Source organism: Choloepus didactylus, chromosome X (assembly GCF_015220235.1).
Source record: "Choloepus didactylus isolate mChoDid1 chromosome X, mChoDid1.pri, whole genome shotgun sequence".
Classification (NCBI taxonomy): Eukaryota; Metazoa; Chordata; class Mammalia; order Pilosa; family Megalonychidae; genus Choloepus; species Choloepus didactylus.
In genome coordinates, this window is record NC_051334.1 from 9,912,098 (window position 1) to 9,938,875 (window position 26,778).

The 26,778-nt window shown below is 41.7% G+C and overlaps 1 protein-coding gene across 2 annotated transcripts in view; it reads left to right on the plus strand.

Annotated features, from left to right (window-relative positions):
- FRMPD4 (FERM and PDZ domain containing 4) overlaps nucleotides 1–26,778 on the plus strand; it is a 231,450-nt gene that overhangs the window by 183,569 nt on the left and 21,103 nt on the right. For both annotated transcript variants that reach the window (XM_037822520.1, XM_037822522.1), the window contains exons 5-8: nucleotides 13,148–13,252; nucleotides 14,213–14,320; nucleotides 17,761–17,892; nucleotides 22,365–22,484. In XM_037822520.1, the coding sequence (XP_037678448.1) occupies nucleotides 13,148–13,252; nucleotides 14,213–14,320; nucleotides 17,761–17,892; nucleotides 22,365–22,484 (465 nt within the window). The remainder of the gene's footprint in view (nucleotides 1–13,147; nucleotides 13,253–14,212; nucleotides 14,321–17,760; nucleotides 17,893–22,364; nucleotides 22,485–26,778) is intronic.

Consider the following 26,778-nt stretch of genomic DNA (forward strand, 5'->3'; position numbering starts at 1 on the left):
TACAATTCAATTGCCTAAATCAAATTTCCCAAGGTGTGCAGCCTTCACCACTATCCAGTTTTAGAACATTTCCATCACCCCAGTAAGATCCCTCATGTCCATTTACCATTCATCCCCCATTCTCACCCTCAGTCCCATGCAACCACTAACTTTCTATTTCAATAGATTTGCCTTTCCACTTGTAGTTCATACATTGTCAGGTGAACTAAAAAATATTGAGGCAAATTCTCCTTTGGATTTTCCCCCAAACATTTACTGTCAGTCCTTGTCTGGGGTCTCCATCTTCTGACCAATCTCGTCATCTCCCTTGTGCCATATTTTCCTCCTAGGCTCTGTGGTCTGGGCATTTTAGGCTGGAATATACAGACATATTTAAGATTCTGATAGCACCACAAATCAAACTAAGCAAGACAACAATCACGCCGTCCAGGACTTAACTTTGCATATTAACAGCTCAGTTTTATTATTGACAGTTATTTTTTTAATTTTTATTTTGAAATAATTTCAAACATATAGGACAGTTGCAAATACAATCCAAACCCCATACAGAGAACTCCAACACCCCCCACCCCCAGATATCCATATCTACCAATTTTACATTTTGCTACCTTTGCAGTACCTTTCTCTTTCCTTCCTTCCTTCCCCCCCCTTTCTTTCAACTATATCTATTATCTTTCTATCAATTATCTATCTATCCATTTATCATCTTCTGAACATTTGAGAGCAGGTTGCATATATCATACTCCTTGAACTCATAACATTTCCATGTTCATTTCCTATGAGAAAGGATATTCACTTATGTCATTAACTTAACTGCAGTTAATTCAAGAAAATTAATATGGATATAAAGCTTAAATTCTATATTCCAATTTTTCCTTATGCCCCCTTTGAGCTTTTCTCCTCTATTCTTAGATCCACTCCAGTATCATATATTGCATTGATTGTCATTAACACTTAATTTTTTTAAATTAACCATATCAAAAAAAATTTTTTTAAGATATACAATAAACAAAAATTTCAAACAAACCATAACAAGGGAATAAGAAAAAGACAACTAACCTAAAATAACTACTTTACTTCCAACATGTTCCTACTCTACCCCAAGAAAATAACCTAATATAGCAACATTTCTGTGAACTTGTTCCTACCATACACATCAGAAATTAACAAACCATAGTCATTTCTGGGCATTCCCAGAGCGTTAAATTTACCCACGATAGCCTATCTGTTCTTATTGGGTTATCATTCCCCCTTCATTAATTGCTCTCTATCGCTAGTTCCCCTACATTCTACATTATAAACCATTTATTTTAGGACTATGTTGTTTAACCTCCAGGTGTTTGTGAATTTTCTAAGTCTCTGATGGTTATTGACTTCTAATTGTATTCCATTGTGGTCAGAGAATGTCCTTTGAATAATTTCAATTTTTTTTAATTTATTGAGGCTTGTTTTATGTCCCAGCATATGGTCTATTCTGAAGAAAGTTCCATGATCACTAGAGAAGAATGTGTATCCTGGTGATTTGGGATGTGATGTTCTATATATGTCTGTTAAATCCAATTCATTTATCAGATTGTTTAGGTTTTCAATTTCCTTATTGGTCTTCTGTCTGGTTGATCTGTCTATAGGAGAGAGTGATGTATTGAAGTCTCCCACAATTATTGTGGAAACATCCATTGCATCCTCTAGTTTTGCCAGTGTTTGTCTCATGTATTTTGTGGCACCACGATTGGGTGCATAAACATTTATGATTGTTATTTCATAACAATATGAATTGCCCCTTTTATTAGCATGTAGTGGCCTTGTCTCTCATAACATCCTTGCATTTAAAGTCTGTTTTATCTGAGATTAACGTTGCTACTCCTGCTTTCTTTTGGCTGTAGCGTGCATGAAATATTTTTTCCACCCTTTCACTTTCAATTTCTTTGTGTCCCTGTGTCTAAGATGAGTCTCTTGTATGCAGCATATTGATGGTTCATATTTTTTGATCCATTCTGCCAATCTATATCTTTTAATTGGGGAGTTTAATCCATTCATATTCAATGTTATTACTGTGAAGGCATTTCTTGAATCAGCCATCCTATCCTTTGGTTTATGTTTGTCAGATATATTTTTTCCCTCTCTCTCTTAATGTCCTTTGATGAACCAATATTGAATCTCTCTAGTACTGAACCTTTCTCCATATCTCTCTCTCCTTTGTTTCTCTGTCAGTAGGGCTCCCTTTAGTATCTCCAGTAGGGCAGGACTTTTAGCAAAATCTCTCAGCATTTGTTTGTGAAAATTTTAAGCTCTCCCTCAAATTTGAAGGAGAGCTTTGCTGGATAAAGTATTCTTGGTTGGAAATTTTTCTCTCTCAGAATTTTAAATATGTCATGCCACTGCCTTCTCGCCTCCATAGTGGCTGCTGAGTAGTCACTACTTAGTCTTATGTTATTTCCTTTGTATGTGGTGAATTGCTTTTCTCTTTCTGCTTTCAGAACTTGCTCCTTCTCTTCAGTATTTGACAGTCTGATAAGAATATGTCTTGGTGTGGGTTTATTTGGATTTATTCTATTTGGAGTTCGCTGGGCATTTATGCTTTGTGTATTTATATTGTGTAGAAGGTTTGGGAAGTTTTCCCCAACAATTTCTTTGAATACTCTTTCTAGACCTTTACCCTTCTCGTCCCCTTCTGGGATACCAATGAGTCTTATATTTGGACATTTTATTTTATCTATCATATCCCTGAGGTCCATTTCGATTTTTTCAATTTTTTCCCCATTTTTCTTTTACTCTTTCATTTTCCATTCTGTGATCCTCGAGGTCACTGATCATTGTTCAGCTTCTACTAGTCTTGTACTATGAGTATCCAGGATCTTTTTAATTTGGTTAACAGTTTCTTTTATTTCCCTAAGATCATCTATGCTTTTTGTTTACTCTTGCAATTTCTTCTTTATGCTCTTCTAGGGTCTTCTTCATGTCCTTTATATCCTGTGCCATGGTCTCGTTGTTTGTCTTTAGTTCCTTGAGTAATTGCTCCAAGTACTGTGTCTCCTCTGATCTTTTGATTTGGCTGTTTGGGTTTGGGTTATCCATATTGTCTGGTTTTATCATATGCTTTAAAACTTTCTGTTGTTTTTGGACTTTTGGCATTTGTTTTACTTGATAGGGTTCTTTTAGGATATGTAGGATTATTCAAAGACGAATCTCTGATTTGTCAGATCTACAGCTTGGTGGCATACACTTTCTCTGACTAACCAGCATCCGTGAGTCACCTATTCCCCTCAAGTCAGTTCTCCCCAACTTTGTCTTTGTGGTGTGTGGGGGTCTGATTCTTGTGGGGTCCAATTGGTGCACCAAGTTTGGGTGTGTTATCGGTGCTGTCTGCCCTGAATGTGGGGCGTGTATCTGAGCAGTTAGGGAGGGAAGACAGCGTTAACAATCAAACGTCCCAGGTGTTCCTGGAGATTTAAGGATGTTGCAAGAGTCTAAACCTTCATTTCAGTCTCACCACAGATTGTCTCTGCCACTGACCCACAAGTCCTTGGTATTGGCGTAGGATCCCTGGGATTTCCGAGTGGATCCCTCTTCCAAGCCATGCCCTTCTAGGGCCTCTGCTGAGGGAAGGTTGTGCTACATCACAAGTGAGCACTGTCCCTCAAGGGAGGTTCTGGGCCACTGGGCTGTGTAGGTGCGTTCCCAGCCTGCTGTAAGGATGGCTGTATGGGGCATGTTAATTTCCCCCTTTTCACACAGCTTGTGTTCCCAGCTCCAGGACAATTAGCTGCGGGTGCACAAAAGGCTATTGTGCACGCCCGATATTGTGGTGTGTGCATGTGTTGCTGGAAACACTTCCTGTCACGCAGGGGTTTTTGGCGTGGCTCTGGGCTGTGGCTCCGGAGCTGGGCAGGAGCGTTCCCAGCCTGCTGTGAAGATGGCTGCAAGGGGCATGTTTTTTTTTCCCTTTTTGGTTAACCTCTGCCTTCCTCGTTCCGAGACAGTTAGCAGCAGGTGCACGAAAGGCTATCTTCCATGCCAGATATTGAGGCCTTCGCACAGCCCGTTCCTGCCGTGCTTCACTGTGTGGTTCTCACTGCCATATCTGCAGCCGCTTTTGTTTTTTTTTTTAAAAAAGAACTAGTCCGCCTCCAAACGCCAACCCTCAGTTTCCCCACACCACAGCGTGGCTGCCGGATATTCAGCAGCTTACTCGTCTCAGAACGCAGACTCGCTGTTTCACCAAGTGCACGGTCCCTGTGGATTTAGCAGACCTTGTCCAGCTGGTGCATCACTGGAACTGGTGTTCTGGGTCACTTTCTGGCTTTTATCTAGTATTCTCGGTGTTTTTTTGCCCTGTCTCTCCTAGCCACCATCTTAGGTTCTCCCTCTGTTACTTTTAGTCCCATCTCTTTGACACAACTATGTACACACAATTGAATTTGACAACTAAGAGGGAGCAGGATGTGATGGAACCAAGATTTGAGATCTAGTTCCCAGCAGTCCGGCTAGATTGACTCTTGTAAAAACTGCTTTGCACCCCCATTTTCCTCATCTGGATGTGGAGAGGGTCTGCCTGCTCTACCCTTTCCTGATTCTGTGATTCTTTCAGCATGCTTCCATACAAATGACAGCTGGGCTGCTTTTCGATTGTTTTAAGTAACCAAACTGTGGTTCACACTTGCTACAGATGTTCAAATCTACCCAAAGTCTGTTTGCAGTGGACAAATGCATTTTGGTGAAGCCAATCTAAATATCAATGATAAGCAAGTGATTGAGCAGCTCTCAATTCCTATTGGAACTTCAAGTTTACGTTGTCTTTCCTGAATTCTCTCTCCCCACCTCATAACCTATTAGAAATTCAAGAACAGAACCCTTTTACTTCAAACCAGGCTATTTTTATAAAATACTGTTTTACCCTGTGCCATAAACTCAGAGAAGGAGAGAGGAGTTTTGCATTTAAGTTAAGCGCAGCATCTTGGGGCTTTGCTTGCTCTTTTGCCAGTTGAGTCTACAGGATTTGTTATTCATATGAATACTTGTTACTGACAATGAATTGTGGGACTTCCTTTTAACGGCTAACCTGGAATTTTCCAAGTCCAGGTGGCCCATGCTATGGTCCTATATTGAAAGCCAGCCTTTGGCCACAACATTTAGGAACAAGTACTGCAGGTTCTTATTGCCAATGCTGCCCTCTGCCTCTCTCAGTCACTCTCTCCCTCCTGGTTCGTTGCCGAGGAAGTCTCATCTCTGACTTTCCTTTGACCAGCAATCCATTCTGGAATACCAACCCCCACCCCCACCCCATACACACTCCACTCCTACCACCTCCTCGGCCAGGCAAATCTTGCTCACACTTCAATCTCAGCACAAGTTCTAAATACTACCCCAGGATTTCTCAGTCTGGGCACTAGTGACCTTTTGGGCCAGGTCATTCTCTGTGGTGGAGGCCATCCTGTGCCTTGTAGGATGTCTAGCAGCATCCCTGGTCTCTCCCTACTAGATGCCAGGAGCATCCCCCACCCCAGGTATGACAACCAAAAATGTCTCCAGACATGCCCCCTGGGGACCAAATTGCTGCGGTTGAGAACCCCCGTCCCACGTGAAGTCTTCCCTTACTATTCCAACCCAAAGTGGCTTTTCCCTCCTCTGAGTGGTAGGAGTTGAAATAAAGGAGTTGAAACTTCCAAGTTACATAAATAGATACATTTACTTGGTTTGCATTACAGACAGATAAAGTAATACCCAATTTAATACCCTAAATCATATTTGGACCTGATGTTAGGTTTCATTTATTTGCTAAACATCCTCTCAGAAACCAGGCTTGATGTACGGAAACAGATGACCCAGCAGACCGAAAGTCAATAAAGTTTACTTTTATTACCAACAATAAAAATAGCATTTAATTTCTTTTGCAACTTGCTGGTCAGCATTTTTTTATATTGCATTTCTTCTGCATAATGTCCAGTAAAGACAGAGCCCCAAGGTTTACCCCCTCCTGCCACACTCTCCCTGTGCCCAGGGCACCCCAGGATGACCTGGCCAGGGAAATCAATCCCCAAAGAGGCCCAGGTCAAGGAGGCCTTGGAAGAGAGGCTTGGGAATCCCTGAAATCCTTTATAAGAAGCAATTCTTAACAGGTTGCCACCCCATTTTAAAAAAGGATTATGGAGGGATTCCTCCCCTTGCATTTTCACTTTTTTTCTTAGCAAAAAAAAAATGTGGAAGGTACAAAAGGAAATACAGAAGCAGAAAATGTTCATTGGCAAACCTCTCCCCCAGAGACAACCAGTGTAAATATTTTGTCCCATTTCCTTCCAGTCTTTTTTTCTATGCCTTGTCAGCAATTGAGCTCATATTGTTCATAAAATTTTATTCTACTTGTTTCATTTAATACATCACACACATTTTCCATATCAAGAATTCTTTATAAGCATCATTTAAATGGCTGCAAAACATGACACTGAACCAAGATTTACTTAGCCAATCCCCTACAACTGGGTCCTTTACACTGTCTCTAATGTTTTGCTATTATAAATAACTCTGCAAAGAATATCTTTGTTTATAAATCTTTATCCATATTCAGTAGTATTTGCCCAGGAGGAAATTTTATAAGGGGCATTTCCAAGTTACTTGTGAATGTTATTCATTTTGTTCTGATACACCATCTTCTTTCCTTGTACTATTATCTTTTTTTTATTATAGATATTTCATTGGTCGGCTCCTTCCCTCTTTCCTCTGGTTCTACCTCCCATAGTTTCCAAACTGAGCATTTCCAGAACTTCCCAGTCCAATCTTAACTGAGACAGAAAGTATTCAAAGATTTCTCTACAACCTCCCCTCACACAACCCCAACTCACTGGCACCTGCTTGGGCTGAGTCACTCTCTCAGTTCCGGTGTCCCTGGGCTCCCACGCTTCATATACCCTCAGGTTTCTTCTAAGCCAAAGAGCTGAAGGACCTGCTTGTCTGCCTCCCACTTGCTGACCTCCTTCTACCATGTCCCACATGCCTTCAGGAGGCTGCATACCTCTTCACGCAAACCCCAGTACAGCAGATGCTATTGAAGCCCCGGCATATCCCCTTGGCATGTACCAAGCCCTAGGAGCAGCCATTCCATCAATGATTGACAGGAGCTGGTGGTTAAATACCCCAGCTCCCTCCCTCCTCGGACAGTCGGACTCTAAGGCATGTGTCTGCCTAATTCATCGCTGGCAAGCCCTTCCCTCACAGACAACCAGTGTAAACATTTTGTCCTATTTCCTTCCAATCTTTTTTTTTCCCATGCCTTGTCAGTAGATGAGGTCGAATAGAATGTGCAATTTTACTGTTGGTTTCTCTTACAACTATATCACAAGCATTTCCCCATATCATCAAGAATTCTTTATAAGCATCATTCAAATAGCTGCAAAACATTACATTGAACCAAGATTTACTTAACCCACTCCCAGTGCTCCCTAGCAGGTTTTTAAGCTTCAGTTGCCTACAGTGGTAATTTATTTAAAATGAACACTTTACTGGCTTACTTCTCTTCCCTTTCTCCCTTCTTTCATCACCTACCAGTGTTTCCAGGAATCGCCTGCCACATCAGCTACTGCTCTTGGGGGACTCCAAACTCAGTCACTGCGGACTTGTTCTCACCTTATTCTCTACCCAACCCACCTGGCTCCCCCTCTGTGGTTTTCTTCTGAATCTGTATTGCTGCCCCCCACCACCACCTTTCCTATCCCAGGGGTCAGGCAGAATCTCAGACTACCCCAGCAGGTTCCCCAACTGGTCTTCTTTATCTCTAGTCCCACCCTCCAAATACATCTCCACATGCCCTCCGGAGTGATCTTTCTAAAAGACAAAGTAGTCCAAGCCACTTTGCCACTAGCATTTCTTTACTGGCTCTCCACCACCAACAGGAAATCATTAAGATTCCATGGCCGAGGCTGCCCACATGCCATCTCATCTCCCACGTGGCCCGTATCCCGCCAACGGCTGTACTTGCTCTTCCCTGAACACACAAGTTCTTAGACTTCTTGCTTCTTCTTGCTTTCGCATGTGCTGATCCACATTGTCTATGCAGTTACCTAGGACTCGCCTTTGAAGTCTCCTCTCTGAGGACTACCCAACCTTTCCCGGCCTGGCTATATGTTATTGTATGATGGACACACAGCAGACCTGGGTAGCAGATGTGGTCAGTGTTCCACCCACATCCTTTGGATCCTGATCCCTTTACCATTTCCGTACACATGGGGTCCTGGCAAGCTCTCACTGCCACCAGCCAGCACCTGAGTCCCTTAGTTGGCAGGCTGTCCTTGGGCTGCTGGAGCCTGCCTTGACAGCTCATGGACAGCCTAAAGTACCTGGGGCTATTCAACCTTCGTGGGGACAGCCCTTGTTCAATGACTGATATGAGTGGAGGTACAGACACTCCAGCCCTCCTGTCCCTGAACAGGACAAACCTGATGAATGGTCTGAACCAGGAGTTAGAAAATTACAGCCCATGGCCTAAACCCAACCTAATGCCTAGTTGTATAAATAAAGCTTTGTTACAATACAGCCATGCTCATTCATCTACAGATTGTCTGCTCCACCAGCAGAGTGGAGTAGCAGTGACATACACTGTATGGCCTGCAAAGCCAAAGATAGTTACTGTCAGACCCTTTACAGACAAAGTTTGCCAACCCCAGACCAATACTATCTCTAGAGCTTCCCTCCATGGGAATGTGCTTGATTATGTGCCCTTACTTGGCCTATCTCCTCACTCTCTCCCAGGTTTCCCTGGGCACCCGTCCTAAGAAATCCATTTCACACTAAGCCTTGCCTCAAGCTCTTTGTCTGGGGGAACCCAAACCTAAGGCAACTCAGTAAATAAAAAGTGAATGAAAAAGGCCCCTTCCCACCTGCCTTTTGTTACCTTAAGGAACCACCATGCCTACCCTTGCGAGCTGACTGGTGGCCTGAGTCTCTAACCAAATTTTTACTCCATGCCTATTATATAAGTAGCACTGTAGAGCTACAGGGATGGCAAGTTCAAGACTTCACCCTTCAGTTTCAGAAACTAACCTTATTTGGGTAGGGAATTTTTTCAAACTATGTTCTAGTGACTTCTAAGAGCATCTGAAAGCATCAGGAGAATGCCACACATCTACTGTGGCCACCTTAGCCACAGGGAGTTTGGAAAGAAGAGCAGGGGTTGATTAGGGTCCTTTAATTTAAAGTTAATTAACAGCAGGAGAATCTAATTATTCTAAATGGTAATTACTTGTCATTTCCACTACAGGATATGAAGCACTTGTGTGATCAGCACCTCCAGGTCTGTAGGTTGCTCAGAATTAAGTTGCCAGGTTTTCTGGGTGCTGCATATTGTATATTTCTGGAGTAGCAAAGAGAAATCCAAGTTAAAACTGTAGTCATGTCTGGCTTACACAACACCATGTACCACCAGTAACTCCAGCCAATGGAAGAAGCCATTACTTTGTTGATCCTCATGAAGTAGCCTGCAGACTTGGCGAGTTTAGGTTTTCATGATCAAAAAGTAATTTTAACAAAAAGGTGTCAATGATATGAAACTAGAGTCACACACCCAGAAGTAAGTAAGAAAAATGCACTTGTTATGGATACATAGTTAGACCTTTATCGCAAGTCTACTGACTTTGATTATGCATAAAATAACATTGTATTTACTTTCCTAACAACCTCAGGTATTTAGTTTCCTTTCTGGTCTTCCTGATAAATAAATATGGGGATAGGTCTACATGAGGTGGTCATGCTACACCCATAGAGAGAAAAGGGGGCATTCTCAGCTTGACAAGTTCTGCTATTTGGGACCATTTAGTTTAGGGGCAAATAACGATGTACTTTCCTGACCCCTGAGAACATCGCTGTGTCCTAAGATTATACAGTCAACGATATGCATCCCAAAACTAAGTTCTGTTAAATATATTTTGTTATTGATGGAGGGAATTATGCAAAACATTTATGGTAAATATTGACTTTAACAATTGAGACGCACGGAGAAAGAAACCTCAGTACCTCACACACTGATGTGTGAAATACGTCATTCTTCAACAATGCTGGGGAAGTGGGGTGTTCCGCATTAGGACATCTCATCTCATTAGTCGCGGCTGTTATCCGCAGCTCTATTACAATCGCTTCCCTTGCGCTAAACTCAATTGTGCCAAAGTAAGTGACTCCTGCTTAAAATCATTAAGGGAAAATAATGTTTCCCCTTCAGCTAAAAAAAAATGGCCTCTCAAAAGCAGATGAGTTCTTGAGTTAAACTCCTGGGGATTGCCATTAAATGTTCCAACATTCACCAAACCTTTTCATCACCTGACACCCTCCGTCCCTCCCAGGAGTGATACATAAGCTCCTTTGTAGCACTCGAAACCAGAGCACAGTGGCGAAGCGGCTTTCTTCATAAGGTGAGGCAGGAACTCAGGAATAGAAAACCCAGGGCTCTGGGCTCCACAGGCAACCAGGCCCGGCCTGTTTCTAGCCACTTCTCTGCTGTCCTAACCAATCTATTATAAAATGCCTCTGTGATCCCAGTGAGAAAACAAGTGTCCATGAGGAGGAGGTTATAAATACATCCAATTGTAAATACATCCCAATAAAAATAGATATCGACAAGGAGCTCCAGACAGTTGTGCTCGGCAAACTGGACTTCCAAGGAGAACAAAGTAGCCTATTTTTGAGAAGGCAATAACACTTTCTTAAATTCTTCCTTAGTAATATCTTTAGGGTCATATATGCCCCTTGACTGGTTACTAAATAGTATAGGGTGGTCAAAGAAGGATTTGGATTGGAAAGTTCAGGAATCATGGAATTATGACTTAATAAATATTTTTCCTCTCTCACAGGAGTAACACATAAACATCAGTGAAGGGTCAAGGGAGACTATACTGGGAGGATGGAGGTGGCTTTTGAAAGCAAAAGTGGTGCAGTCTCTGACACCCCTGGGCTTTGAAAGCTCTCAGGGAGCCCATTGGGATGTGGCAGAGGACACCGTGGACCCGGAATCAGAGGCCCTGGGCTTCCGCCCAGAATCCAGCATCTCCTAACTGGGAAGCCTTGGGGAAACCAACTTAAAAAAAAAATAAGCAAATGAACTCACCACTGTATGATTTGATTGTTAATTGTGACCAAACTTGGCCTATGATACAAAAAATACCAACAAGGACACCCCAGGCACATGGCTTGGGCTCTGCCATAGTTCACAGGCATGTTGAACATTTGTAAAGCTCTTTTTTGAGGAGCAACAGTTCCAGGTTTGATTTTGTTGTTTGTTTTTTAAGATGGCAGCCATTCTCTCAAAATGTCTTGTATAAATGGAAGAATTGAAGCTGTGGAAGCCAAACTGTCCCCCTATCCAGGCCTCTGAGACACTGTTCTTAGAAAAGGGTAGGATGGGGGTGCAGGGGAACTTCAGAAATAACAGGATTCGCCTGGTACTAAGGCAAAAATTCCACCCAGGGATACACACACACACACACACACACACACACACACAGTTTTTACAAGTCTTTTTAAAACTGTGGTAAGATACACATACAATCAGCCATTTTAACCATTTTAAAGAGTATGACGCGGTGGCATTAAGCACCTTCACGATGTTGTGCAGTCGGCACCTTCTTGTTCAGCACCCCAAAGGCAACCCTGTGCCCATTAAACAGTCACTCCGCATTCTCCTCTCAGTCCCACCCCTGGATTTCCCTAGTCTGGATATGCCATATAAATTGAACCACAGACTCACTCGAACATGACTTTTCATATCTGACTTCTTTTACTTGTCATAATGTTTCCAAGTTTCATCCACATAGCAGCCTGAATCAGTACCTTACTCCTTTTTATGGCTGAATAATATTCCATTGCTTGGCTGTGCCACATTTTGCTTATCTGTTCTATCATGTTGTCTTTCAGTTGGTCTCAAATCTACTTGTATCTCTCTGAGATGGGAATTCTTTTTTTTATTATTTTAGCTGAAATCCAAAGTACAGGTCACCCTAATTGGCCTTTGTGTCTTGAGTTTAATACAGTGCACAGATGGTCAAGCCTCTGTGTTGATTATAGAGTCAATTACTAGAATTCTCTAAGCAACAGCCTCAGTGTCTTCGGACTTTATGGTACGATAAACATTAGGTTGAACCATATTCGGTTGCCAATATTAGACCATTTTAATCTGTAAGATGGCAATTGTATGATTAAAACTAAATATTTACTTACATATTAGGTTCAATAGAGAATGCAGTTCTTTTTTAAAAAGTAATTCGGTAGTGCCTACAATATAGTAGACATCTGCTAGATGTCTTCCCCCTTAGGCTTAATTATAATCACATACCAAGGATGGTTCTCAGATGGGGTGGCTTTATCAAGCTCACACAGCAAAGGGTGCCCCCAGATCCCAGCACCCTTGTAAGCAGGTTCTCCCACTGCACTTCCAATATCCGAGGAAGAAGACACGAGTCACTCGGGCCTTCTTTCCAATAAAAGAAAGGAGATGATCATAAAGTACAAAGAACCTATAAGTTGAGGCAGAATATGAAGTCAACTCTCAACTGTAAGCCAAGGTCTCCTCTCTGCCCTGCCCAGTAAGATCACAGGTTACCAACAAGAGGCTGAAACTAAGGTTGCAGTAGCATAAAACATAGGTGCCTGGGGGGCCAGGGGAGGAGGGAGGGAGAAGAAAATGTGTGTGTATACTTGCCTGCTCGCATGCCTAGATGCCCTTAATATGATAATAGAATTATTGATCATTTTATATTATCGGTGGCTCTTCTCCACCTTAATGAAATAGGTAGTTAACGATCAACTCATTGTCAACCCAACATCAAGTCATTATAAACCAACATTAGATTTGACCAGTACCTCCCCTTCCACATTATGCTCAAAGCCCTGTATGATTATGTACTTTCACAGTGATCATTTAAAAAGATCCTTGGAAATGTGCTCAGTAAGAACATCGAAAGTGCTGTTTGTAGTTCTAGTCTGATGACTAAATCAAACTTATTAGTTGGTGGTGGCCATAATTTGCATTTCATCCTTGAATTGAGCATGCACTGAACATTTTGCTTTTTAGCAAAAATATTGCATCTCTGGGAGGATAAAGATGGAGAACAACCATTACAAGGTTTGTGTTATGTTACCAGCAATCAGATAAAATGTTTTCTTTTCCTTCCAGTCTCCCAAATCAGCATTTATTAGTGCTGCAAAAAAGGCAAGATTAAAGTCCAATCCAGTCAAAGTGCGCTTCTCTGAGGAGGTCATCATCAACGGCCAAGTGTCGGTGAGTTTACTGTGATCTGCTTCGTGATTCAGAGAGAGTCACCAAGGCAGGGCTTTGCACTCAGCGAAGCCAGTGGTCCCACTGGAATGAGTGTTCCAGAATTGGTTGTTGGACTTCACAGGGTTGTTGGATTTCAAATCTCAGGCTCGTAAAGAGAGATCAAGTCTTGCCTGAATCTCCTCTAACATATCCAAGATATGTGGTAGTCTAGTTTTTGCTTGAATGCTTCTGGTGTCAGAGAACTCACTACTTTGCCAAGCAGTTTGTTTGATTTGGGATCACTCACGTTACCTGATATTGAGTCAAAATATGCGTCCTCAAAACTTCCACCTATTTCTTCTCATTCTGCCAGCTAAACATACACCAGCCCTTTAGGTCTTCTGAGAAAATTGTTTCCCCTAAGTTTTTCCCTCTCCAAAACAAACAAACAACAAGCTCTTGTCTTTCAACTAATTAAAATGGCAAAGAACTCATGATGGAACAGTTTTGTATGTGCAGCCAGAACTAAAACGATACTGCCCAGATCTCCATCATAGGTCATGAGAAAGACCATGAGTGCTCAGACATGACTGATCTTCAAAATGAATAATGCGAACATCGATCGGATACTTCACTTTAAACATGGGCCAAAAATATAGCAAAAATATAGTTCTTAGTTTTGAGAACACTCTCACCCAGGACACTGATTCTTTTTGGCCCTTAGGAATGCTAGATGTTGTTGTTGTTGTTATTGCTTTTTAAATAAACTCACAAGGATAAAATCTCATCCTTGATGTGCTCATTATAGGTCACAAATTCTGCCCAAAGAATGTGAAGATACTGTCACCAAAGGGATACCTTGGTTGGCCTTAGAGAGTTTGTTTTATGTGTCCTGAGTGGAATAAACTAGACCTGTGCTGCTCCTGTGAAGCATAGAATGCTAATTTGACAGACTTATAACACCCTTTTTTTGTTAAACAGGAAACTGTTAAGGGCAATTCACTTCTTTTTATGCCAAATGTTCTGAAAGTCTATCTGGAAAATGGGCAGACCAAATCATTCCGCTTTGACTGCAACACCTCCATAAAGGTAAGACGGCTTGCTCAGCTCTGTGAGCCGACACTGCCAGGGATGGTGTGCAAGTTCCACTGTGGTATCTGAGTGGCAGGAGCTTCTTCCGGAACTCTCTGGTTTTTTTTTTTTTCCTGAGATTTTAGTGGTTGCTCCCATATGCGGTAGTGTATGAATACTTAAAAACAAACCAAAACCAAAAGCTTAAGCTGAGAAGGGTCTTGGTCTCTTGGTCTCTTTCTCTCTCTTTTATTGGTGTTACAAAACAATATAATATGCTATCAGTGAAGAAACAGCTGGGCCACTCATTTTAATGTGACTGTGGATTAATTAAAATAGCATGACTCCCAAGAAGGCTTGGCACTCTGCCCAAAGCCAGCATGAATTCTCAGCAAAGTCAGCTGCCAAGATTAAGATGTTAGCTGTTAATTGAATATCTGCTCCTCTGGTGTCCAGCCACAACAAGGGGTAGAGTCGTGTAAAGATAACACTTACTTTTAGTTGCCGTAGCCAATTGCATGAAACAATGCATAAAAAGGCAGAAATGAAGCTTGCGTCTTAAGGGAAGGGGTAGAAAGGAGGAGTCACAAAGCAATGCTATGATTTCAGAGCCACGGGTGAGTTTTATATAATGAGTGTTATGGCAAAGCATATGGGTTTCCTTTTACCCCCATACTTCTTCCCTGGACAAAAAAAAAAAGAGTGCACAGTCTCTTTTTTGTTGGACAAAAGTGTGTTCAGAAATGGATTGTTCCCTGGTGCTCCATCAGCCTAAAATAGTTTCTTCAAATGGCACAGTAAAAAAAGATTTTTATGGAGGGAAAAAAAGTACCTAGTGATGATCTGTAAAATAATCTAGCAAGAGAATATTGACTCTGCATTAAAATGCCTATGAATGGCCTACCCCCTATGCTCAGGTTTTTTTTGTTTTTTTTTTTAATTAATCAGCATAGTTCTTATGCACTGAAGCATTTCTGCAAAAGCCCATTCACTGTGTATTCCTACTGTCATGATCCCAGCAAGCAGCTTGTTTTGAATTGCTTTTAATATGTAGTGATTTAACAGGTAATAGAGCAGACTATATAAGTAGATTGATGATTGAACAGCTAAATCATCCTTAAACCATTCCAGATGAAATATTAACTTCCCTTGCACAAGGCTACTCATTTTAAATGGTCATGACTGAAAAAGTCCTTTTCCTTTTTTTCTACTCAATACCAATTTATGGTGAGATGTGGATCAATTACTGATCAATGAACCCAGATGTCAGCAAACTTTTTCTGTAAGTGGTCAGATAGTAAATATTTTAGGCAGTGAGGGCCATTCAGTCTCTGTTGCCAGCTCAACTCTGTCCTCATATCACAAAAATAGCCACAGGTTAATACAAAAACTAATGGGTGTGGCCAGATTTGGCCCACGGGCTGTAGTTTGCTGATCCCTGAGTGAACCCATAAAGCCGGGTGATTACAGCTCCCTGGGTACCTTTTCTTTGTTACCCACTGGTCAGGAAAGCTCCTTGTTGTTGAACTTCCTATCCTGCTGAAGACGTAGGTAAAGCCTTGAATGCATTTCTTAACAGAAATAAATCTAAATTTAAAAGCAAGGCCTGTCACTAATTCTTCTGGACTCTTTAATACAGGGACCCATGCTAGACTAAGCTTGACTTTTCTGAGTATTACAGATGGCAAGGAGGAGACAAGGAGCAATGCAAAGAGTTCAGATCAAATTAAAGTTACCTTATCTTATATCCTAACAGCCTTATTATCACAAAAGACACAGGCCAGTAGGTGGAAAGTAGAAATAGTATAGTTATGAGGGGGATGTGACACTGTTTATAAAAATTGCCCAAGTTCTTGCAACAGCATCACAACAGGAGAAAACTATTGCTACTGATTTTCCAGCGTCCTCCCTATTGATTCAGGGAAATATTTAGGGCCTTGAGTAAAAATTATGAAGAATCTCTTTTATAAAATTCAACATAGTCAAGGCATTTCTGTTGAGTTATTGGGGGGGGGGGGGTAGGGGAGGGGATCTTTGTTTTACCAGGGCTGGGAGCTGTTGGAAAAGGTCCCCAGAGAAGAATCAAAACATTAGGGGAATTGGCAAAAGAAAACTCTGTGCAGGGATTCTCTGCCTCAACACTACTGACATTTGGGGCCAGATAATTCTTTGTTGCGGGGCCGTCCTGGGTATTGTGGGAAATTTAACAGCATCTGGGGCCTCCACCCACCAGACTCCAGGAACAGTGCCCCCCTCCCGCCTCCTCCCCTGTTGCAACAACCAAAAATGTTTCCAAAAAAACTGCCAAATGTCACCATGGGACAAAACTGCCCCTGGTTGAGAACCATTGCTCTTTGGGATCTTTAGCATCTGAGGATAAATTATCTTGAAGATTAAGAGGTCATTTCCTAGTTTTTAAGTACATTAAAAAAAAGTAAAGATTGAGGAGATTAGTTTTTCATTTCAATAAATGTGTCTGTGGGTATGTGTGTATACATGGAGCAACTTTCTAGATGATAAATGTTGAATCCTGCTGAGAAGGCTTCTTGCTCCTTCCAACTTCCCTAAAGATTTAAAATAAAAGCTAATATGCATTCTTATGGTGTCCTAACTCGATTCCAAACTATGTTGTAATAAATGCTTTCTCAGTATTAACTCGTTTAATCCTTAATATACGTTCTGAGATAGGTATTATTATTCTCTTCAGCTTACAGAGAAGGAAACCTAGATACAGAGAGGTTAAGAAACTTGCCCAAAGCGGCCCAGCTAATCAGCAGTGGAGCCGGGGTAGAAACCAGGCCGGGTTTCCAGAGCCCACGTTCCTAACCACTACTCTACTTCTCCTCACAGAAGGGTGACCAGGGGGTGACAAACTCTCTGTAAAGGGCAAGGTAGAAAATATGTTTGGCTTTGTGGGTCATCGATCCCTGTCGCAGCAACTGCTCCACTCTAGCACAGCAGCGGGAAAGGAGCCAGAGGCCATATATAAATGAGGGGGCGTGTCTATAAAACCTAAAAACAGGCTGCAGGATGGATTTGGCCCCTGGGCTGTAGTTTGCTGCCTCCTGGGGTGGGCCACTCTCAGAGTGGGCATAAGTGCCACCCCATTTAGAAGAAAAGGGAATTGAAGTGACTATACTACCCAATCTACGGATAGCCTTTCTCATTTAGGACCTCCCCTGATAGGTAAGCTCTCCCTCCAGCCTTTTACCTCGGTGCTTCTCTGTTCTGAACCCCAAAAAGATTTGGGGTGGTGAGGGAAGCCATGAATAGGGGCAAGAGAAGGATGGTCTCATTTCTCCATCTTTTTGGAACTTGGGAGCAGCAAGCTTCAGAATCAACCAAAGGTATCTATCAAAAACCCAAAGCCTACATATGTAACACTTCTCGGTCACAGTAGACAAAACACAAGGACCGCCTCGAGTTTGATCACACCTTGTCAATGTTTCCTCTTCCAGGATGTCATCTTAACCCTTCAAGAGAAGCTCTCCATCAAGGGCATCGAGCACTTCTCCCTCATGCTGGAGCAGAGGACCGAAGGGGCGGGCACCAAGCTGTTCTTGCTTCATGAACAGGAGACGCTAACTCAGGTCTGTGAAATTACACCCTCAAGTGATGGTGATGCTGGGAAGAGCAGAGGCCACCCAGCCCTGGAATTCTCCCTTCCTCTAATCCTTTAAATGAATTAATGGCATCCCTGGGTATACACCCCCACAAAAGGAAGCACTGACATTGGCAATGGATTTTATACCACAAGGTGATGTTTCACTTTTTATCAATCTTTCACAGACTGTAAGTTGGTCTCCCAATCAGATTTGTCATTCAGAGATTCACCAGCTATTTGTTGGGAATATGGCTCTAGAGAATTATATTTTGCTATTGCAAAGACCTTTTCACCTGTTTTGATCATCAGTCTCTTGAAAGTGCTAAAAAGAGATGGTTCCTGAGATTTACCTAAATTAAGCCGAAATCATACTTAGTTGTTTTAAATTCTAGGTCCATACCTCAGACTATTTTCAAAAGCCTGAAATCCCTTCCCCAGACCTGCCCAGTGTAAATATGTGATCCACCACTGCGTCCCGGTTGCTGGTTACCAGGATGCCACCCCAATCTGTTTTCTCGGGAGACAAGCAGACTGCTTGGCTGCAGAATTCATCACGGCACTCTGACTTTTCTTGTGGTTCCACAAAGAGTCTTTGTTGGATGTTTAAGGGATTTCAAGCAATTCCTCATGGGTGGGAGAGTCAGCCATGAGGGAACTTGAGGGAGGGGGGCAGGAGGGGACCCAGGATGTGAGGCCATAAGTCGGGACACCACTATAGGTGTGAAGTGGCACAAAGTGTCATCACCCTAAAGCTGGTGTCCTACACATCAGGTCCCACAGATATTCCCCACTCTCAGTACAGTCCAACTCAGTGTCATGAACCAGTTAGAAAGTTGCCATTTGCATTGATTTATATTCCTCCATCTAAACCTGACCTATTATCTCTCTCTCTCTCTCGATAGCGAGCAAGCTTTTTTTTTAAAAAAAAAAAAGCAGTTCATGAGTGTTTATTCATTTAACCTGTGCCAAAACACAATCAGAAAGAGACAGTATATTTTATGCTTCATTACAGGGTAATAACCCCCAACATTCAGAATCCCAAATCTGAAAAGTCAGCGTGAGACAAGGATTCAAATGCAAGTGGTTTATTTGGGAGGATATCTCAGGAAATACCAGCAGGAGAGTGGAGAAAGGAAATGGGAAAAATTGGGAAACCAATAAAGAATGTGTGCTCAAGCCAGTTTGCACTGTTGGCAACTGGAGCACAATCCTACTGGGGAACTCTGGGAAGCGATGCAAAGCCAGCCTCAGTGCATCCCAGCTGTGGGAAGAGACCACAGGGGCCTTCACCCACCCACTTGCTGTCCAGTACTGGCCGTGGCTGCTCCCTAGGGACAGCTCCTCCCTGGCACTGCTGTTTTGCCTTGCGCTGGCACAGTCACAGGTGTTTGCAGGAACTAGCCTTCCCCTTGTAGCAATAAATGCCCAGGGGACATGGGCAGAGCGCCAATAGCTAATTACTGTGAGTCTAAGGAAACCCCAGCCGACATTGAATGTAAGAGAATTTCACAACCTTTTGGATATTTCCTGTTATACTTTCCCTTCGAACTTCCATCTGTGACATGGCCTTTATGGGAAAGCTTCATGCTGATTTAATTGGACAAAAATTCATTAAAATTCTCTTCTGGTGCTAGGTAACCATAACTTCTCATTCCAGCTGGATTTCCAATTTTTAAAAATGTTAGCTGAAAACCAACAAAAAAACTCTAACAAGGATTTTCCCCTTATCCTTCTGAGAGGGGCTTTTCTAGAATCAGAACTAAAATCAAATTGCTAAAACTCAAGTATTATCTCAAGAAAAGAAAATCGATTTAAATGTCCCGTGGCAAGCCAGCCCCAGACCTTTGAAAGAAATGTCATCTGAAAAACTTGATCAACAAAATATTTATAGGTATGGTGGAAAGGGGAAGGAAGTATAAGAAATTAAAATTTGTCCAGTAACAAAAAACTCATTTTAAAACATTTAATTTTGATGTAAATCCCCAAAAGAACTCTTAAGCAACTATACCTGAATTTCTCACAATTTGATACGAAATTTCTGTCTAGAAAATACTATCGTATATTTATGTAACACTTAAAGGTTCCAAAAAATTGTGTGTTTTTCCAAGACTGGTATTATTCTTAAGAGCTATCATTTCTAATGAGCCTAAAGCACTTTTTTGCATTGCATTAATTTATTTCCCCCAAACTAACCTGTGTACCTTGTATGGGACAAGGTAGGTGTCTTTGGTTCTTTGCTCATTTCACTGTTGATTCAGCAGTTCACTCAACATTGATCCTTTGTGAGAAGCCCCAGGTAGAGTTTGGTCCAGGTTTTGCTTGTTTCCTTCTTTAATGGCCTCCTTGAGGAGCCAATGAGGGTGGGAGGAATGAGTGAGGAGAAACTGTGAGCACAATGTACCGCAGGAAGGGGGGGACTGACAGGTGGGCTGTCTTCAAGAGGCCTTTCTCCAAACAATCGCTCTTTGCTGCTCCTTCCTGACATTCCCGTTGATGATGAGCCTCTCTATGACACTCCCTATGATGCCCAGCTCTCGGTGACCCTCCTCAGGTGCCCCTTCCTGTGGTACCTCTCTCTGGGATGTCCCTTTTAATGATCCCTCTCTCTCATGTTAGATGCCACTGTCTAATCTGCTTCTCTCTAACAAGCCTCTCTCTGCACCTGGGAGAACAAAGATGCATGGGTTTGGTTTGGTTTTGTGTTTTCGTTTATGTTATCTTTTTCCCAGGAGGATTATGAATAGGGTGCAGTAGAACTTGTTATGGGCATAGTGCCAGGTGTATCAGAAGAGTGCACGGATTGTTGATGGCAGAACCCAAGTAGTGGAACCTACTGACAGTAACAATAGATTCAAGATGGCATATGGAAAATTCAAGAAAGATAGATTCTCATCATTAAAGGAGCTGGGGATATGATGATAGCTGACTTACTAACGTCAGAGCTGACCTGACAAAATACCCCATGGCACCACTGTGAAGTGCAGCCACAGGGCTGAGCAGCACCATGGGGCTCTTAGGTTCCCATATTTCCTTCTCCTGGTTTGCTTGACCATCAGCCAGCCATGAGCATCCCGTGGCCCTCAGGTCTCGTGAGTCAGCTCTACAATCCCGCCCCCGGCCAGAAAGCTGGCTCAGTGTTAACTACTTTGCAATATGCCCAGATATTAAAAAGTAAGGTTTCTTTTCCCATTGGAATCCTTCTATTCAACCAAATTGGCAGTATAAACTATAAGATTATATTAGCCATAGGGCTCAATAATGTGATTTTTATTTTGAATTTTTAAATTGCATCTCAGAAATATTTTTATTATGCCAGATTTGTCCCCTATATAAAAGTAGTTACATGCCACTGTGTTGGTGCATGCTACATGGTTTTAATTTCATTTTGTTGGCCCCTTTGAGGGAAATGAAAGAGCTTTTGCCTTCCTTCTTGGGGTCCAGTGTCTTTCATTCATTCAACTGTTTAAGCGCCCACCATTTACTGACTGATTCCCTCCCTGCCTTGTTGCCAAAGGATTTAAGAAGACGACACCTAGTAGTTGATCCATAGTGCAATGGGAAAAGGAAAAGAAAGCAAAACAATCTAGGGGCCCTATTCTCAAAGAAACTGGTATAATATAAGCTCCTTTGAACATCTGAAAAGTGCCCTGAAGTTTGGCGTAGTTTGGAAACGGGTGGACTCCAGATTTAGTGCATGGGCCAAAACTTCTGGTTTCATACTTTCTATTGAAATCTCATCCAAGGGTGACACTACCATATTTTCATCACTATAGTCAATCTGGAGTATAACTTAGGGGGAAAAAACACAGCAGTGTTAGGCAATAACAAACTTCGATGGACAATCTCTGGGCTCCACCCTTGGATCCCTTTTTTGTGCTTCCTCCCCAACACCCCCCCCCCCACCTCTGGGCTTTGATGTGCTCTCACTTCCAAGGACCAGCACCTGCAGATCTTCTCTGGAGGACCAGCTGCAGGCTACTTGCACTTACTCTGTCCACACCTGGAAGTTCATGCCCCCCCTGGGACATCCCTAAACCAATAACTGATGAATACTCCTTTGGCTCCAGTCTCAACAGCTCTGTGGTGTAATTTCCACTCCAGAGTCCCCTGGGGGATCAGACTGGAGCCACTCTCTGCTGGGCTCACCTGAGTCACCCCTTTGCTTGGCTACGTCTCCTTCCCTGACCAGCTTCCCCCACTCCCTTACTGGCCTCTCCTGGAAGCACTGCCACAACAAATCCCTCACACACTGACCCTCGTCTCGGGGTCTGCTTCAGCGGCACCCAGCATAAGTTACAAGGTATGTATAGTTTTCAGAGAATGAGTGTCGATGATAAATATTAAAAGAACTTCAACTGCTTCCTTCTCCAGTGTCCAAAAAAAAAAAACTTTTCTGTGTTCCTCAGCCAATTCCTGTCAGCTCTGAAGGACTCTTGTGTCATTGGTCTGCTCTTCCAGGTGACACAGAGGCCCAGCTCCCATAAGATGAGGTGTCTTTTCCGAATTAGCTTTGTCCCAAAGGATCCAATTGACCTTTTAAGGAGAGATCCAGTTGCTTTCGAGTATCTCTATGTTCAGGTACGTGAAAAAGTTGGCATATTTTATATTAACATCATAGGATAAATTGACTTTGAGGTTTTCTCCTGAATTTTTTGAGATCTTCTTTCTCCTTGCCACCCACCCCAAACTCAATGCATTGTAAGATGATCCTATAGTGCTCTTTTTATTCTTACTTTTTATTGTGAAATAATTTCGTACTTATGGAAACATTGCAAGAGTTGTATGTCTACACTTTTCATCCAGATTCACCAATTGTTAACATTTTACATTTACTTTTTCTTTATTCACATATTCTCTCTCTCTCTCTCTCTCACACACACTCAGAAACACACGCAAAATTTTTCTGAACCATATGAAAGGCAGTTGCTGAAATCATACCCCTTTATCTCTAAATACTTTGATATGCATTTTTAAAATGAAAATGACATTTACTTATATAACCATTGAACAAGTAACAAGATCAGGAAAATTTAACATTGCTATATTACCATTATCTGACCTACAATCCATATCCAAATTTTGTCAATTGTCCCAAAAATGTCCTTTAAATCAGTTTCTTTCTAGAGCCACTCCAGGATGCCATTTTGCATTAATTGTTGTGTCTCTTTAGTTTCCTTAAATCTGGAACATTTTTCTGCCTTTCTATCACTTGCATGACCTTGACAGTTTTGAGAAGTACTGATCAGTTATTTTGTATAACTATCTCAAATTTGGGTTTCTCTGATGTTTTCTCATAATCAGATTGAGGTTATGCGTTTTGGGTGGGAGAACAATATGAGTGATTTTGTGTCCTCCTCAGTACATCCCATCAGGAGTTACCTGATCTCAGTTTGTCCCTTCAATGGTGAGGTGAACGTAGACCCTCCATTCCAATGGCACTACTTTTCCTATTGTAATTATAAGTAATTTGTGGAGAGTCACTTTGCAACACTCTCATTATCCTGTACCTCATCAAACTTTTACCCACTAGTTTTAATATTCATTGATGATTTTTGCCCAAATCTGTTGTTATTGTGATGGTTGAAAATGATGACTTTTCTAATTCCATTCTTTCCTCTTTATTCACTTATTCATTCATTCATTCACTGGGTGCTTAAATTCTTCTACAATAGTGTGATATTCGTTACACTGGAATTATTCATTTCAAGACACTATAAGAAGAGAGTACCCTTTGAATTCTGTCTATATCTGATTGAGGGATATCAACCTCAGAAAATGATGCTTCCAGGAATGAGTATCTGGCAGAATTTTTCCCCAAGGCAATTTATCCAATTTGATCCTTAGAAGATGTTCCAGCATTTTTCTATAACTGCTTGCCATTACTCTCACTTAAATTTTCAGCATAATTCCATTAAACAGTAAGAACCCACTTACTGAATGCTTAGACATCTAGCATTTCAGCTACTCAAAGATGTTTTAAACTTAAATGAAACCTTCCTCCACAAAAAAAGAAGAAAATGCAAAAATGAGGCAAATGAACAAACAAAACACAACATGCTCTTTTTTAGCTGGGGATACCCATATAAGGCAAACCTCACCGGAGCCAATAAGTAAAAGAGAAAGAGCAAAGTAGGAAAAAGAAGATAAAAGAAACATTTGTTAACTCTGGAGCTGGTACACTGGTGTTTGTTTCACTATTCTCAGTATGTTCTTATTTACCTGAAAACTTTCATAATCTTTAAAAAGATGGGTAGGAAAAGGAAGTAGATAGAAAACAGAATAGAGACCTAGACAAGACAGAAGTCCTAGATTAGAGATGGTGGCAAAAATTAAACTGTCAATAAGTTCCAGAGAACAAAAATTAAGTCAAAGAAGAAAGAAGCATAACCTACTAGAGCATTATAGCCGATGGAAGCACTCAGGGCAAGGTCGGTTAAACCTTCCCCACCTCAGTGGTCTTTGGAAGAGTCTGCGATATTTATAGCTCAGTGGGATGATTAATGTTCAGGAAGAAAACCCTGAGTCGTCACAAAAAGACAAATCCTGCACAGGATCCCCTATTTATCAAGTCAAGAAATGTAGAGTGCACATAAAAGGTTTTCCACTAAGATCAGTGATATTTCCATTATTGGTTCTTAGAAGTGTCAAACCCTGGTCCACTGGACCCTTCACTTGTACAATATCCCCTAGTCCACACCAGGCCAGGTGACCCCAATGTGACTGCGTGATACAAACCGCCTGCTTCTCAGCTGATCTGTAACTGCATAGGCCCCCCCATTCTGCCGAGAATTAACCCACAACTTTGCCAGTGCAACTCAGACCCCTGTATGCCATGGCTGTTAGCTTGTTAGTTGCAAATAAACAGTTACAGGTGCTGGACAGTGCATGGCTGTAGACAGTGAGATGCATTTGGTTATCGTTCTCAATAATTATATGCCCGGCCCATTAAACAGATGATGTTTTAAAACCATTTTACTCTGTTTCTGTTTTAAAACATCACAAGCCCATTGCATTTATAAAAGAAGAATGTCTTTTGTCTTGGGGAGAGGAGACCTCTTAAGTAGACAAGGAGTATTGCTAAGCACAGTTCTTTTTGATATGTGTTTGCTCAAATCTTCTGCAGTTTATGGATCTCTCTTATTCAAAACACACATCATTTATACCAGGGGGACCATCCTCAGGATAGGAAATCCTGTCTGGGGATCTTGCCCAGGGACTAACAGATGAAGACCAATGACATTTCTGCATTTCTACCATGAGTGCTGCGTGAGGGAGTGGACTAGCCATCCCTTCAAGGAGTGGCCACGGGGGAAGTGGAAAGTCATGTACGGTGGGCATGAGGGTCCAAAATAAAGCTACTCTCATCTTACACATCCTCCACTGAGAAGACGAACTGAGAGCTTCTTTTGCCTCAGACCCTCTCCTTCTAAAATGCCTTGTATCACGGAATATGTAGTATGTCTAAAATAACACATTTGTCCATGCCAACACATCTGCAAATGGTGCCTATGTGCTGATGTTGCTTTTAACATACTAAAAAGATGCAATAAAATTAACCTTGGGAACAAATGAATAAGCAGAAGCTATATTCTGTAAATATATAGATATAGATATCTATCATGCTACAAAGACAAACGTTGATGTAACCTACTGGACTCCTAAGGAGGACAGTAGCCATTGACTAGATGAACCACGAAGATGATTAGTGATAATATCTACTAATCGTTGAGTCATTAATGGGCCGTGAGGTATTTCACAGATTTTAGCATATATATTAAAGTAAATCCTAATAATACAGACTGTTCTAATTCCTAATTTTAATGAGCTGTGGCTGATGTTTATCTTTCCTCTATTAAGAAAGAGATTGTTGCACTAATTAGTAAACAGGATAATACCTCAGAGGCAGCAAATTGTTTTCAAACACTTTAATAGTGTTTGTTTCCATCTCAACATATAGCATGTTAATTATGAATGAACTTTTCTAGGTTTAAAGGGGGACCCATTGGGGCTTCCATTTAGCAGAACAATGACCACCTTTAGCTTGTATAACTGTATGTTAAGTAACGTACTTGAGAGTAATAAAAGCATGATTAATACCACAAAATAGACATAATTCAGACTTCACACTAATTCTGCAGGATCAGTTTGAACTAATTATAATGTAATTAGCTAATAACCTTGACAAAAACTTCACCCAGAAGTCTGGTTAAGTACAGGGTATAACAGGGATGGCGCAGAAAATGGTCCCAGCCACAACTCTTAGGAGAAGTAAAAATGTTGATTCACCTTTGTAAGGCACAGTCCATTTTGTGAAACATCCCTACAGGTATCACAGCAACCTTGAGAGTTAATCATTGCTCGCCCATTTTGAAGATAAGAAAAGAGATTCAAGAGCGATGAAATGCCATGTTCAAGGTCACTTGATTAGTATGTGATAGAGCCTAGAATCAAACCAGAGATTTTATCTCTAAATTTTATGTCAGAATTCCCAGTTTCAAATCATCATGCAATAGCAGTAATAGAAGAAAGTGATTTATCAAAAAATGATTGATCAAAAAAGTAATTTCTCAAGTGCATGCTATGGGCCTGGCACTGTGACAAGTGACTTCCTCATCCTCATCCTTCATGCAACTATAAAATGGCCCTCTCTGGGCCATCAGCCATTTGGTTCCCTGTTATGGACAATGCTGAGCACTTGGAAATATGTGGTAAACCCAAGACCAGCGAAACAAAATGGCAGCCTGGGATTGCTTTCAGAGGCTGCCTCCACTCAGAAGGCCCTATCTCCTGCCTCATGCCAGACACTCCACAAGGGGGCCATACAAGCCAGATAGGTTTAAGAAGTTAAGGGGAAGCCGAAGTGAAAGACCAA